This window comes from Ipomoea nil, unplaced genomic scaffold (genome assembly GCF_001879475.1).
Source record: "Ipomoea nil cultivar Tokyo-kokei standard unplaced genomic scaffold, Asagao_1.1 scaffold1848, whole genome shotgun sequence".
Lineage (NCBI taxonomy): Eukaryota > Viridiplantae > Streptophyta > Magnoliopsida > Solanales > Convolvulaceae > Ipomoea > Ipomoea nil.
The window spans coordinates 682627-696531 of record NW_017618276.1 but is presented as its reverse complement, the minus strand read 5'-3'; the positions used below and the strand labels follow the sequence as shown (position 1 = coordinate 696531).

Genomic DNA, 13905 nt, shown 5'->3' with positions numbered 1-13905 from the left:
CGTCGTTGAATTTTATGAGTTAGAATAATGTATTTTATGTGTTAGAATAATGAAACTTTTGAGGTAAGATAATGTACTTTATGCTTTAGAATAATATACATTATGAGTTATAAAAATATATATGCAGTGGATCGCGTAAAAAAAAATGCAAAACGATGTCATTTTTGGCAATCGTTATGCGTTGGACCCGTGTCCAGCATGGTAACAGTGTCGTTAGGCACTGTTATCTCCTCTTTTTTTTTTCTTTTTTTTTTTAAAATTTCAGACCGCTTCGTTATAGGAGTATATGTTCACAATTTTATTACTATATGTTAATAACTGTACATTCATAACTCCATAACTGTACGTTCATAACTCTATAACTGTACATTCATAACTCCATAATTGTACATTCATAACACCATAAATGTACATTCATAACTCCATAGTTGTACATTCATAATTTTCGAAGCTCTATGTTCACAATTTTAGAGCTCTATGTTCATAATTTTATCCCTATATGTTCATAATTGTAAGTTCATAATGTTAGAGCTCTTTGTTCATAATTCGATCAATAACTGTACATTCATAATTCCATAACTGTAGATTCATAATCTCATAACTGTAAATTCATAACTCCATAACTGTAGATTCATAACTCTATAACTGTACTTTCATAACTCCATAACTGTACATTCATAATCTTCGAAGCTCTATATTCACAATTTTAAAGCTCTATGGTCATAATTTTATCACTATATGTTCATAATTGTAAGTTCATAATGTTAGAGCTCTGTGTTCATAATTTCATAATTGCATAACTGTACATTCATAACGGCATAACTGTACATTCATAATCCAAAAAAAAAAAATAATAATAACGCCGTTAACGGCAAAACGCGCGCAATTTTTTTTTTTTTTTTTAACTTAATGACGCGTTTTTTTTTTTGAAAAACGACGTCGTTTTGAGCCCGTGTCCACAATTCATTGTGGACACGGGTCCAGGGCATAATTTGCGTATTTTTGGGCCGTGGTCCATACAATAACTATTGAATGTTTTCTTATTGGGCTAAGCAGTTTAGGATTGACTATTTCACTGCATCAATAATAGGCCCAAAGGCCCAATATTGTTTTCCTGTATTTCTTCTCTCTCATTTGGCGCCAACACATCAGTAAAAGTAAAAACCCTTCCACTGTAACTAACAACGAAGACAGTACGGTTCCGACGCCATGGAAGCTCAACCGGAGCTACCTTCTACTGAAGTAGACACGGAAATGGAAGTAGAGGACGACCAAATTCCACCTTCGAATTCCAAGGACCCGCCTCCAATTCTCCGCCTCGACCAGTCTGTGGTGAACAGAATCGCCGCTGGAGAGGTCATCCAGCGACCGGTCTCCGCCGTGAAAGAGCTTGTGGAGAACAGCCTCGACGCTGGATCCACCTCAATCTCCGTCGTTGTCAAAGACGGCGGCCTCAAACTCATCCAAGTCTCCGATGATGGCCACGGCATTCGCGTATGCCCTCACCTTCCCTGGCTTGCTTAATAATGTAGCGTGTAATGAATAGCTTTCGCGCATATAATGAAAGAACTCGGAGAAAGTAGCTCTCGGATACGAGAATTCATGAGTAATTTCTTTTAGTTTTAGCATTTATTCTATCCTGTAAATAACCTGAGCTTCTGGCCAATATAATGTGTAAATAGAAGCTGAAAATTTCCTAGTAGAAAAATTTGAAGGACTAACTTGCAATTGTTCTATTTGTGTGTACTGTAACTGATGTATGTTATCAATTTGTGAAATTTACCCAATTTCCCCTTTCTGATATTGAATTTTCTTATTCTTGTGTTTGTCTCTAGAAAGAGGATATGTCAATATTATGCGAGAGACATACAACATCCAAGTTGAGTAAGTTTGAGGATTTGCAATCAATCAAATCAATGGGGTTCAGAGGAGAGGCATTGGCTAGCATGACCTATGTAGGTCATGTAACAGTTACCACCATTACCAAGGGTCAGTTGCATGGTTACAGGTACTACTACTAATAGTATCTGTCAGGAATATCAGGAGTTTATTAACCAGCTAAAAGTTTATTAACTAGATGTATAAATTCTTTCATTTTGTTCCCAGGTTCCATACTTTTATCCGTAAAATTTTCTCTATTAATATTTTCTCTTCAGGATTTCTGTTGTCATAAAGGACTGTAGTATGATAGAATGTGGCTTTTCTGTAATTGTTCTATTTATCTGGCCTCTTTTCTTGTTGATTACTCTAAATCCTTTAGTTCTGATGGCAGAAGTGATTTTCTATCTTTTAGTTTTCCTGATGTATAATATTTATCAACTTATGTATTTTAGTTGACTTTTAGGGCAACATATAGAGATGGTGTAATGGAAGATGAACCAAAAGCATGTGCAGCTGTAAAGGGTACTCAAATAATGGTATGACTTTGACATCTCAGCATTCCTCTGTCAGATCCTCTCTTGAAATTTTATTCTTGACTAGATGTAGTTTATTTAGGCCCCAAGAATAAGTTTTAATGATGTGGAGAGATTTGAAGAACTTAATACATATGTATATGTATATATATTTTTTAAACAAATAGAGTACAAGAGAAATTTCCAATAATGTTGACTTATGGTCATTTCTCCTTTCAATTTAACTTTTAAAGAGGAGGTGGTTCACATTATGGAAGCTCCACCCTAAATCAGGAACTGCAGTAACTCTTTCTGTTGTACTCAGCAGTCAGCTCAACTAAGCCTTAGTCTAACTAGGCAACTATAGTTATTTTTTATAACACTTATTTATTTATTTATGTGTCATATATACATTATGATAATTTTGACATGTTTCATTGTTTTTCCTCAGATTGAAAACTTATTTTATAATATGGCTGCTCGGAGGAAAACTCTTCAGAACTCTGCTGATGATTATCCAAAAATTGTGGACCTCATTAGTAGGTTTGCCATTCATCATACGGATGTGAGCTTCTCTTGCAGAAAGGTTGGTGTTCTTTTGGGTAATTATGGCTATTATCATCACTCTTTACCTTAGCCCTTTTTCTTCTTTTTTAAGCATGATGTGACACTGGCTCATTGTTACATTACTTTGGTGCAGCACGGAGCTGCTAGAGCTGATGTTCACTCAGTTGCAACACCCTCAAGACTTGACGCAATACGATCAGTTTATGGCGTGTCAGTTGCGCGAAATCTGGTCAAAATTGATGCTTCTGATAATGATCCATCAAATTCAGTTTTTGAGATGGATGGATTCATTTCCAATGCTAATTACATTGCAAAGAAGATAACCATGGTACTCTTCATCAATGGTATGCACTATTATTCTGATCATTGAAGATAATAATTGGTTTCTTGAAGCTTTTATACCAATTTTATAATCTGTTTGTAACTGATAAACATGACCACTTAAGAAAAGATTGTCTTTTCTTGTTTCTTTTTGCATGTGGACATTTTAAAATGGGTATTATGACTTACATAACAATACAGCATACGTTTTATACATTTGATGGTTTGCTATTGGTAGATATTCATATTCTTTTACTTAGCACCCTATGTCATGTTTGCTATTTTCACTCTTATTAAGCTAAACAATCATTCTTGGTTTTTTTTTTTTCTTGGCCAAAGAGTGGAGCTCAATGGCCATTTTATTATTTTCCTTTTCAATTTTTCTGCTCGTGTTTCGTTAAATTGAATGGTGTATGAAGTCTAGACTGTTTCTCTACTATATTTTTTTTCCTAAAGAAGATCTTTCATTTCTTTATTTTCTTTTCCAGACAGACTTGTAGATTGTGGTGCTCTCAAGAGGGCAATTGAAATAGTTTATGGTGCAACATTGCCTAAAGCATCAAAACCATTTGTGTATATGTCGATCACTTTACCCCCTGAGCATGTTGATGTGAATGTCCATCCCACAAAGAGAGAGGTATTGATGATGTGCTGTTAGTTTCATTAAGTGATGCTTGTGGGAAGGTCTACTCCCACCTCTGTTTCCCATCTCTTTCCCTTCAAAATTTTCTCTCAGATTTAAGAAATTTATGTTTTATATAATAAGTGTTATACTTTAGGAGTGTTAAGTGTTGTGTTTAATAAACAGGTTAGCCTTTTGAACCAAGAGATTATTATTGAGAAGATACAATCTGTGGTAGAATTGAAGCTGAGAAGTTCCAATGAGTCAAGGATATTCCAAGAGCAGGTACTCGTAAGAAATCTTTTGGAAAGTAACATGTGATATTGATATTGATCCATGATCTTGAATGTGAAAATACTCTCCTGCTTTACAGTAGAATTACCATGTGCCAATGCAAAATCAAAAGTGAAATATCAATTTCAAGTGAAACATTAGTTCATCAAAAGTGATCACTATATGTGGACATTAGTGCATTCTAAGTGAACATTATTTTAAGAATTGAAAATGAAAGAGTAGTTTATCCAAAGTGAAAAACCAACTCATTCAAAGTAAATATTGCTCTCACAATACAGAGCACAGTGTGCAATGACGCATGGTAGTTTTTTTATGTGTACTTTTGTGCACATTACATTTCTGAGAGCATAGTAACTTAATCAGAATAAACTTTATACTTTTGGATCTTCATTTATTCCTGAAGTTAAACCTAAATCCTTGCATGCTTCATTATGAGTCATACTCTGCATGTCATCTTTTTCTTTTTCTAACTTTATGCTCTATTTCTAATATGGTGCAGACAATGGATCCTTCTTCATCTAGTCCTTTGGCTACAAGCCAAGATTCACAAAAAGATCCCTCCAAATCTGGTATAGTGGATATATTCCCAATTTATCCTTGAATTATGGGCAAATGTACTTGATCTGATGTGTAGAATTGTTCTGACTTTTTAGATTTTTATCTTTTTTATAATCCAATTAGCTAATCTTGCCTGTTACAGGGATAAAATCACAAAAAACTCCAGTTCATAAAATGATAAGGACAGATTCACTGGATCCTGCCGGAAGGTTGCATGCATACTTGCAAATCAAGCCTTCTAATAATCCAGAAAGAAGTTCTTGCTTGACATCTGTGAGGTAGAATTAATCTTCTGTGCATGTATATATTCATGCATACATCAACTTGACTTAACGAGTAAATTTTAGATGATTATAAAGAGAGAGAAAGACATAAATGTGAACTTTCCTAGTGACTTTGCTGTAGCCACTCATGGCATATCCTTATGTAAAGAATTGGCCTTGTAGGTCTTCTATTAGACAAAGGAGAAACCCTAAGGAGACTGCTGATCTTACTAGCATTCAAGAGCTCATTAATGAGTTTGATTCTACCTGTCATTCTGGTATGTGCCAATATATTAAACCATACTGATGATGATGAAGATGAAATCAGCCTTTGATTTCTACCAATTTAAAATTCTTTATCCTCATAGGTTTGCTGGACACTATAAGGCACTGCACATACATTGGGATGGCGGATGATGTTTTTGCTCTGCTTCAACACAATACTAACCTTTATCTTGCAAATGTAATTAACTTGAGGTAATTCTTTTAGTCAAATTAACCAAAAATTGCAGCTGTATGCAAGTACTAGCTTTTTTATTTTTTATTTTTTTTGCATCTTGATCCATGTTTGTTTAACAGTTGAAGAAACAGAAAACCAGAGTGTTTGGGATCTGGCATGCAAACAAACAAATAAGAGGGAGAGGGGAGGAACATGAAAGTAAATTTCTACATAATAAACAGAAGCATTTTTTATTGTCATGAACAATGATGAGTATTTAGAAATGTATCAGAACTGCAGTTTAATTCTTATACCAGATCTGAAGCCATGCATTGTTTATATTTGTATAGCAAGAAGGGGAAATGGTTCTACTACCGATTTATATGCTATTTTACCTTTATTCTTTGATGAGTTCCATCTAAGTTGTCATGTCAAGTAGCTGAATACCTGTAAACTGAGTTTAACTTTACTAGTAATATGACACTAGTTATGTTTAAACATTCTGCTCTTGTATACTATATTGAGAATATGAATTTAATTTCTTCTTCTTGCTTTTTTCATTCCGTTGGATTTACAGAAAAAATTGATTTGATAATATTTCCTTCTGTTTGATGCTTCACAGCAAAGAGCTCATGTACCAGCAAGTTTTGACTCGGTTTGCACATTTTAATGCCATCCAATTAAGTGAGCCAGCCCCATTATCAGAGTTGCTAATGCTTGCTCTGAAAGAAGAAGATGTGGCTGCAGAAGACAATGAAAATGATGACCTGAAAGAAAAGATTGCTGATGTAACTTTCATCTCAATTCTTACCCCCCCCCCCCCCCTCCCTCCCAAAGAAATTAAAATAAAAAATAAAAAATAAAAAGCAAACATTGAACCCTTGAAGATGTCACCACATATATATAACTATTTTTTGCTTGTTTTCATCCTATTAATCTGGGAGTGGGAAATTCAACTTTCCTGGTTTAATTCTTGCAGTAAATCATATTTACTTATAATTTTATTAATATTTTCATGCTAATATAAATTGGGGAAGTTTAATGTTAGATAGGCTGGATAACTATGTTCGCCCCTCCAATGCTCACCAAGTGTGCATAGGGTATTGGGTATTGTTTGACTCATATGTACCTCTTGAAGCTGCAAATATTGCAAGCAAAAGTTAGTTTTGGTGCAACTCTAGTTTCTCTTTGGACTTGTGCTTGTTTATATGTTTGCATCTTAATATTTTACCAACTTTTTGTTATAATAAGCTTTCTTATTGAATCTGTGATGTAGTTTTTACAGTGGTCTTCCTTTGCTGTTTTTAGATGAATACAAGTCTGCTCAAGCAAAAGGCTGAAATGCTTGAGGAGTATTTTAGCATCTATATTGATTCAAATGGTAACCTGTCCAGACTTCCTGTCATACTGGATCAGTACACGCCTGACATGGACCATGTCCCAGAGTTTGTGCTTTGTCTGGGCAATGATGTAGGTTCCTTTCTTCCTTCTTCCTATGGAAATTCTTTTGTTCCATTCTAGACTACTAGTGCACAAATCAGATTTGCTTGTTACAATAATTATTTATTTATTGGCATGTTCAGAATGAGAAGAGCCAAGATATGCTTTCTTGGCATTGTTATCCTGATCACTAGTACTCCTAAATTGGGTGTCCAACCTATCTTCATATTACTGTTGATGTATTTTAATTTTTCTTCACTTTGGTAGATTGACTGGGAGGATGAAAAGAATTGTTTTCAATCAATTTCTGCTGCTCTTGCCAACTTCTATGCCATGCATACTCCTTTGCTACCCAATCCCTCAGGCGATGGCTCGCAATTCTACAAGAAGGGGAAAAGTTCAAGCAGTATTGATGGGCAAGGAAACTCCTCAAAAACTACTGGTATGTGTGTTCTTATGAGTAAAAATTCCATAGAAAACTGAGGCAAATATAAGCAAAGTGTATTCCCCGTTGTATTTGTGGCTCTACCAGCCTCTTCTTGCTAGAGTCTTGGTGATGCATGATAGTTTGAATCAATTTATTTTCTTGAGTAATCAATATATTTCCAAAAAACAAAATCCCTACTTTTCAATCCCCCTCCCCAGCCAACCCCATCCAATCCCAATAAAGTAACATCCATTGATCTGAATTGGATAACTCTCTGAGATTCAGCATGGCAAAGACCCAAACAGAGCCTTTGAAGGAACTGAAAACTGCTCTGCTTGCTATTATTCTAACAGGGAATGACACAACGGAGGATGAATATGAAAATGATTTACTATCAGAGGCTGAGAATGCATGGGCACAGCGTGAATGGTCAATTCAGCATGTTTTGTTTCCTTCTCTCAGACTCTTCTTCAAGCCCCCAAATGCAATGGCTACAAATGGAACTTTTGTTCAGGTATTTAACATTGAGTTTATTGTTTTCTCAATATTTGTTACCAAGTCCTTATTCTAGAGCACCTTCTCCATCACAAACACAATTAAAAGAAAAACAATTCATTTCTTGTTCACCATCATTCTTGTGGTAGTTAGAAAATATCTCTCATATTCCAAACTCTAATTTTGAAACTGGAGTATATTGGCAGTTAGATGCATGGATACCTTTCATAAAAATTTGTTTCTTTGGATGAAGACAATATGTATGAGAACTGAACTTTAAACTCAACTGCCCCAATATAGTAAACACACACTTCAGTACATTGTCAAAAGCCGGTTTCTTGTGATTTTTGCTCTAAAGCAGTGTCATTTCTCCCTTTTTAACAGGTTGCTTCACTGGAGAAGCTTTACAGAATTTTTGAAAGATGTTAAGATGGGTAGCAGAGGAAATCAATTGCATATTTTGGAATGTACAGTAGAAATATGTGTAGTTGATTAGTTTGCCCTTCGAAACTGGAGTATATTGGCAGTTAGATGCATGGATACCTTTCATAAAAATTTGTTTCTTTGGATGAAGACAATATGTATGAGAACTGAACTTTAAACTCAACTGCCCCAATATAGTAAACACACACTTCAGTACATTGTCAAAAGCCGGTTTCTTGTGATTTTTGCTCTAAAGCAGTGTCATTTCTCCCTTTTTAACAGGTTGCTTCACTGGAGAAGCTTTACAGAATTTTTGAAAGATGTTAAGATGGGTAGCAGAGGAAATCAATTGCATATTTTGGAATGTACAGTAGAAATATGTGTAGTTGATTAGTTTGCCCTTCATGATGGGGCTTAGGTAATGTCTGATGATATGGAGAATGTGAGCAAAAACACGGTGAAATTATCAACATAATTTTAGAATCTGAACAGAAAATGCAAAATGTCATCTTTACAAGCCTAATAGCATATTCCAGTCTGACACAATAAAGTGGTCTAATTCCTTATCAATGCATACCCCCTAATATTTCACAAATCTTTAAATGTTCGGGAAAATGAAAAACTCATCATCTAAGCCATCAAACGAGTGGTCTTTAGATTGACGACTAGTGCTTAAATACCGAATGCCATGCCGAGGTTATACAAAATGAAAGACAAAAGCCTTTGTGGCTTGACTGGATCTTCAGAGGTGTAATAATGGTGATGTTAAAGGGCTAGCTGGATCTTCTTTTTTATGCAAATTCTCTGTATCCAAAATCCAAATCTTCCTGCCTTCCTACTCCAAGCAAAAATATCAAATCCAGTTGCTGTCACTGTGATTCAAGAAGGATGTTTGTAGCAGCATTAACGTCATTTCTAGCACGGATGAGTGCCTGCCTAGCAGAGTTTCTGTCAAAGCCCATCGATACTAGCGTGGTAATTGATTCCTCAGGTGGCTCTACAGCAGAAGACAAAGGAGCAGCATAGTTTCCCTGAAGCAAAACACAGGAAGTAGGTAAGAACACAATTGAAAAACTAGTTATCCTCTAGGTAACAACTCTGAATTGAAATGGCACTAGACTACATTATAACAACACAAATGACACCAGATTCAACCATATCTTCAAGATCAATAAACATTAGCAAGTTCAGGCGGAGGAGAGAGTCGCTAAAAGAAAGCACTTCCAGTGGCCTTGAGCACCAAAAGAATCCTTCTATAAAGGAGGGCATGCTAGTCTTATTGGCCAGCTTGTCCAATGAGGCATTTGTATGCCCTGCCAGGCCAGACAGGTCAACAAGAATAGATTTTTTGAATGCTATTGACTCTATTACAATGTAGTTTCTGTTCATACTTTCTCAACCTACAATGCCCCCACACTAAGGTTCGAACTTGAAACCTCTCATTTGAGGGGCCACAGCTATCTCGACCACGTCAACAAGAATAGATAAGTGCTTCACATTTGCTATTATCTAAGTTCTGGAGTTACGTGCTTACCGTGCTAACTTAACCTATTATTTTACATTTTTACTGCGTTCCTGCTCAAGCCCATCCAAGAATACTGGATGTCCTGAAGGACTACATTTTTTAAGGATAGATGAAATCAAGAAAACTGAGACATCAGACATTTTTTCCCAAATTTGATGGCGCCCGCTTTCCCAATGGGCCATGACAATTATGGGCAATGCTTCCTCAGGTGACCATAAAATAAAAAATTAATACACAATAATCAAAGCTCTCATAGTTCGCATCAAAGACAATACTTACCTCAACTTGGCGACTTGCATATGATGGCACATTTCCCAAAGCATTCCTTGGTGCTGGAGATGGTGTGCTCCCTGTGGATGGCCAGGAAAGTCGGGAGAAGAAGGAAGCAATAAAATCTGGAAACTGTAAATAGAAAATATATACACTAAGCATAAAATGAATTACTGGATGAAGATCAAGCATAAGAAACAATGTTTGTAAAGAGGAACACAAAATTAAATTCATCAAACGAGTGCAACCTTTGTCTCACATAAAGTATAAAATTTAGGAAAAAGTCTACCAAATACAAAATGTAGAGATTTATGTTTGCACTGCATGAATAAGTTCAGGCTTAGAATTAAAACCTATTACAAGTTAACTTTGTGAAAGAGGAAGAGGCCAAGAGGGAAGAGATTGGCATGCTTAAAAGCCATTTAGAAATCAGAACATTCGTACAAGCCACCAACTCAGACAAAAAATATACATTTTCCCCACACCATGATGCACATTATATATTCCAACCAAAAAATACACACACACACACACACATTGTTGAAGGGTTTAGTTCAGTGTAGAGATAAATTCAAACAGAGGGGAGAGAGAGAAGAGGCAAAACCTTCACCCTCCGAATGCGGAAAACATTCATACGATACAAGCAACCAGCAAGAATTCCACAGAGGCCCGGCAGAATAGACCTTTTCCAAGATGAAAAAAGAAGCTGCAAAACAAAAATTCAGAGTACTGATAACATATAAAAAAGGAAAGGCAACATGGAAAACTTTTCCTACAAACTTCAGAAAGAAAAAAACATCAAATGGCAAACAATGAACTACCTGAAGACCAGCTAAATAAATAAATGCCTTGTCAGAAAAATGGAGGCTAAACACGCGGAAACGAGTTGAGACTGGTATGTCAAGATAAAAGGGTACAAATGATGAGAATATTAAACCATAGGGCCCAGATGTGAGTATACTTAAGGAAGGATCTGCAAAAATAAATCAATATGTAAGTTACTGCTGAAAACTTGTGAAAGCTTATTAAAAAAAGTGTGTGGGAGGGGGGGGGGGGGGGTAGTGGTGGAAGAGAGAGAGAGAGAGAGGGGAGTAAAATTCGTGAAACAAATATTCTAACAAAATTTACTTTATCAATAAATAACACTAGGAAAATATAAAAGTAGAAGTTCTGATATAAGCTAGGACAGTGGAATGTTTAAGTGAAATAAATTCACACTAAATCCCCTAATATCAACAAATATGCAAGATAGGTAGAGTAGTCATTAATTTCACCCCTAAACAACAATTTTTTAATATGATCTTTCCATGATATAATGCCCATCTTGAAATAAGCTCTTTGATTCAAAATTCAAAAGGCTGAAGCCTAATTTATTAAGTTATGGCCTTTCTTAGTGTTTTTTATCTATTTATTTATTAATATTTTGGTACGAAACTGTTTTTTCCATTCTTGTATTTTCTTAAGACAATGTTGACATTCAATTACAGAGTATTTACAATTGACTGGTTATGGAAGCAAAAAATTCAAACAATTTCTTTAATCCAACTGATTTGGCACTCGGATATGAAATTATAAAAATCTATATCGGTTCAAATCTCAAAGTTGGGATATCAATTCTTAGTATAATAGGAATCATCAAGCACTACCTTTAAGAAGTTTTAATGCAATGGTCTCTAGTAGTAAAGAAACTATAACAGAGAATAGGATGAAGACCTGCAAAAAAGAGATATACCTATCAAAACAAAAACAAGGGAGCAAGATGCAGAAAGTCAAGCCGCATGCAGATATGAATTCCCCAGCCCCCTCCCCAACACACACCACCCCCAGCCCTCTTCCCGCCGTCTTCTTTCTCCATAAGAAAGTAGAAAGAAAATAAGAAATAAAAAGCAAAGAACAAAGAACAAATGGATTAAATTATATCTCTAAATTTGCCACAATATTATCTCAACCATTTACTTTCATAGTATTCACATCATATATCAGCGCTAAAATTAATTTCCAATAAACCAGATACCACCATTTCTTAGAAAGGAGATGTATTACCATTTAATACAAGCTTCTAACAAAAAGAGGTGATAGAAATGTTTGTTCATAAGTAAAAATCTTTTGATTCTCTTTATATTCTTTCAAAAAATATATACAAAACAACTAAAGCAGCCACATCAAGGAGTCCATTTGTTGAACAATTTTCTTTTTTTTTTTTTTCCTTTTTTTCATCTGATTAATATGTTAAGTGTAGCAAATGATCTCTTCTATTGAGGGAACAAAGAGGATTAGCTTAAAACTCTTTTATTTCTTTCTATTAACAAGTGATTAATGGATTGACAAATGCGATTGGCCTTGTTAGATTCCTTCTACAAGAAGGGATTAAATATTTAGAGGGTGCAATATCATCTCTTATACTTTTCCTGTATTTTTTTTCATCTTTAGTTGCTAAATTCATCTGCCTTACATTCAGACAATTAACCCAGTAACAATCATCTGAGACAAGTAAATGACTGCTGGAAGCAGTCAGGATATATTTCTCTCCCATTAAATATTGGTTTTAGTTATTGTGTTTAAACATCAATATACTTAAGATGTGAAATCAACTAATACACTTTTGCATTCATATTCAGCATTCTAAAGAATTACTCCGTAATAAGATGACTAAGTCTCAAGTAACACTTACAGAATACTTATTCGAACCAATTTGCCTTTCAAAGACTCGGAAGTAGTAGAGCAGATATGCTCCAAATATTAGTTCTGGGGTAGATGAAAAGGAAAATACAGATACAATTAGCTTCCAGAGTTGAAGTTTCTTGAAGATATCCTGTCACATAAGAAATGATCAAGTAAATAACACATCTCTATTGAAAAATATACACATTTCTATGGTATGTAGCTCAACTTGATGAATGCCATCATGCACAATAAAAACACAAGGTTTGTCATTCTTTTATTATGGAATTAAAGACATGCATCAACTTTCCCTTAGAGCTATTCGAATTTCAAACACTGCTACAAATCATAAACTAAAAATGATAACCATAACCAAAAAGAACAGGAAAGCTTGTAAGTGATGCTATAGGATCTCAAAAAGAAATGGCCTTAAATTTTTAACTTGGGAATTTAAAAGAAAGTACACAATTGAACCTAGCTCAAATTATAATGGCAATACCAGGCAGAAAACCTGAATCCGTCAAATTTATAAAACCCAATTTAAGCTAACACAACACTATAACAACTCAAAATCCTAGCCCTTTTTTCCAGAATACAGTAACAGAACCCCGCTTTTTCATCAAATGCAAATATGGTAAGTATATTACGATGATCTCATACAACATTGATAAGATACAGAGACGAACGAATTCAAAGTGCAGAAAATAACCTGATAAGACCATCCGAGGTTGCTGGAACGGCCTTGAATTCCAAAGACGATTGTGAAGAGAGCACACACAATCACCAACGCTCTCGTCACCGGCGCATTGTCTATTACACAGTAACAGCCATTAAACAAAAGCAACAATTAGGAAATCATAATCATACGTGCCTATGCATCATGAAACCAGATGGAAAAAGATGTGATTGAGATCGAGAGGTGCGTACTGAAACCAGATGGGCCGCCGTTCATCTCCGTAGTGAACCCGACGACCTGAATTGAGCTCACCGTCAATTATCCTTCGGCGCTTATGCTCTTCCACTTCCGCTCTGTCTGTACCAATATGTACAACTGTATGTACGTATAGTCAGTCAATCTCTCCGCCTCTTCGTCTTCTTCAAGAAATTTGCCCTCTTCTGGAATTCTCTTCGCGATGGGGATTTATCGGATTTGTTCGTTAATGCCGGAGGTTTGGTAAACGGGTCGGGCTGCTTTTTCTTGGATTTA

The 13905-nt window shown here is 35.3% G+C and overlaps 2 protein-coding genes across 7 annotated transcripts; one reads left to right on the top strand and one right to left on the bottom strand.

Annotated features, from left to right (window-relative positions):
• Positions 1 to 1142: 1142 nt before the first annotated feature.
• LOC109193263 (DNA mismatch repair protein MLH1) lies at positions 1143 to 8321 on the top strand. 6 transcript variants are annotated; one of them, XM_019344104.1, is made up of 17 exons: positions 1143 to 1494; positions 1836 to 2008; positions 2345 to 2417; positions 2845 to 2979; positions 3094 to 3304; positions 3770 to 3807; positions 3912 to 3965; positions 4090 to 4188; positions 4697 to 4766; positions 4898 to 5033; positions 5202 to 5296; positions 5387 to 5495; positions 6080 to 6245; positions 6766 to 6927; positions 7165 to 7339; positions 7678 to 7838; positions 8204 to 8321. In XM_019344104.1, the coding sequence occupies exons 1-17, from the start codon at positions 1210 to 1212 to the stop codon at positions 8246 to 8248; spliced, it is 2187 nt and encodes a 728-aa protein (XP_019199649.1). In that variant the 5' UTR covers positions 1143 to 1209; the 3' UTR covers positions 8249 to 8321. The 6 variants fall into 6 exon arrangements, with proteins under 6 accessions (XP_019199649.1, XP_019199652.1, XP_019199651.1 ...); XM_019344107.1 differs by having other exon boundaries at positions 1144 to 1494; positions 1836 to 1879; positions 3770 to 3918; XM_019344106.1 differs by having other exon boundaries at positions 1144 to 1494; positions 2845 to 2898; positions 3100 to 3304; positions 3770 to 3918.
• A 379-nt stretch (positions 8322 to 8700) lies between these two features.
• LOC109193265 (rhomboid-like protein 20) lies at positions 8701 to 13905 on the bottom strand. The gene is made up of 8 exons (XM_019344112.1): positions 13626 to 13905; positions 13408 to 13508; positions 12709 to 12849; positions 11684 to 11750; positions 10859 to 11010; positions 10642 to 10743; positions 10047 to 10169; positions 8701 to 9273 (listed from the first exon to the last, which is right to left on the bottom strand). Exons 1-8 carry the CDS (start codon positions 13648 to 13650, stop codon positions 9112 to 9114), a joined length of 873 nt encoding a protein of 290 aa, XP_019199657.1. The 5' UTR covers positions 13651 to 13905; the 3' UTR covers positions 8701 to 9111.

Excerpts from the sequence above, each read along its gene's own strand:
- LOC109193263 (XM_019344103.1), top strand. The coding sequence starts at position 1,210 with ATGGAAGCTCAACCGGAGCTACCTTCTACTGAAGTAGACACGGAAATG. Across the intron at positions 2,980-3,093 it reads TGAGCTTCTCTTGCAGAAAG|CACGGAGCTGCTAGAGCTGA; the intron begins GTTGGTGTTCTT and ends ACTTTGGTGCAG. Across the intron at positions 7,839-8,203 it reads CAAATGGAACTTTTGTTCAG|GTTGCTTCACTGGAGAAGCT; the intron begins GTATTTAACATT and ends CCTTTTTAACAG.
- LOC109193265 (XM_019344112.1), bottom strand. The coding sequence starts at position 13,650 with ATGAACGGCGGCCCATCTGGTTTCA. Across the intron at positions 11,751-12,708 it reads TTGGTTCGAATAAGTATTCT|GTCTTCATCCTATTCTCTGT; the intron begins GTAAGTGTTACT and ends TCTTTTTTGCAG. Across the intron at positions 11,011-11,683 it reads TGCATTAAAACTTCTTAAAG|ATCCTTCCTTAAGTATACTC; the intron begins GTAGTGCTTGAT and ends TTATTTTTGCAG.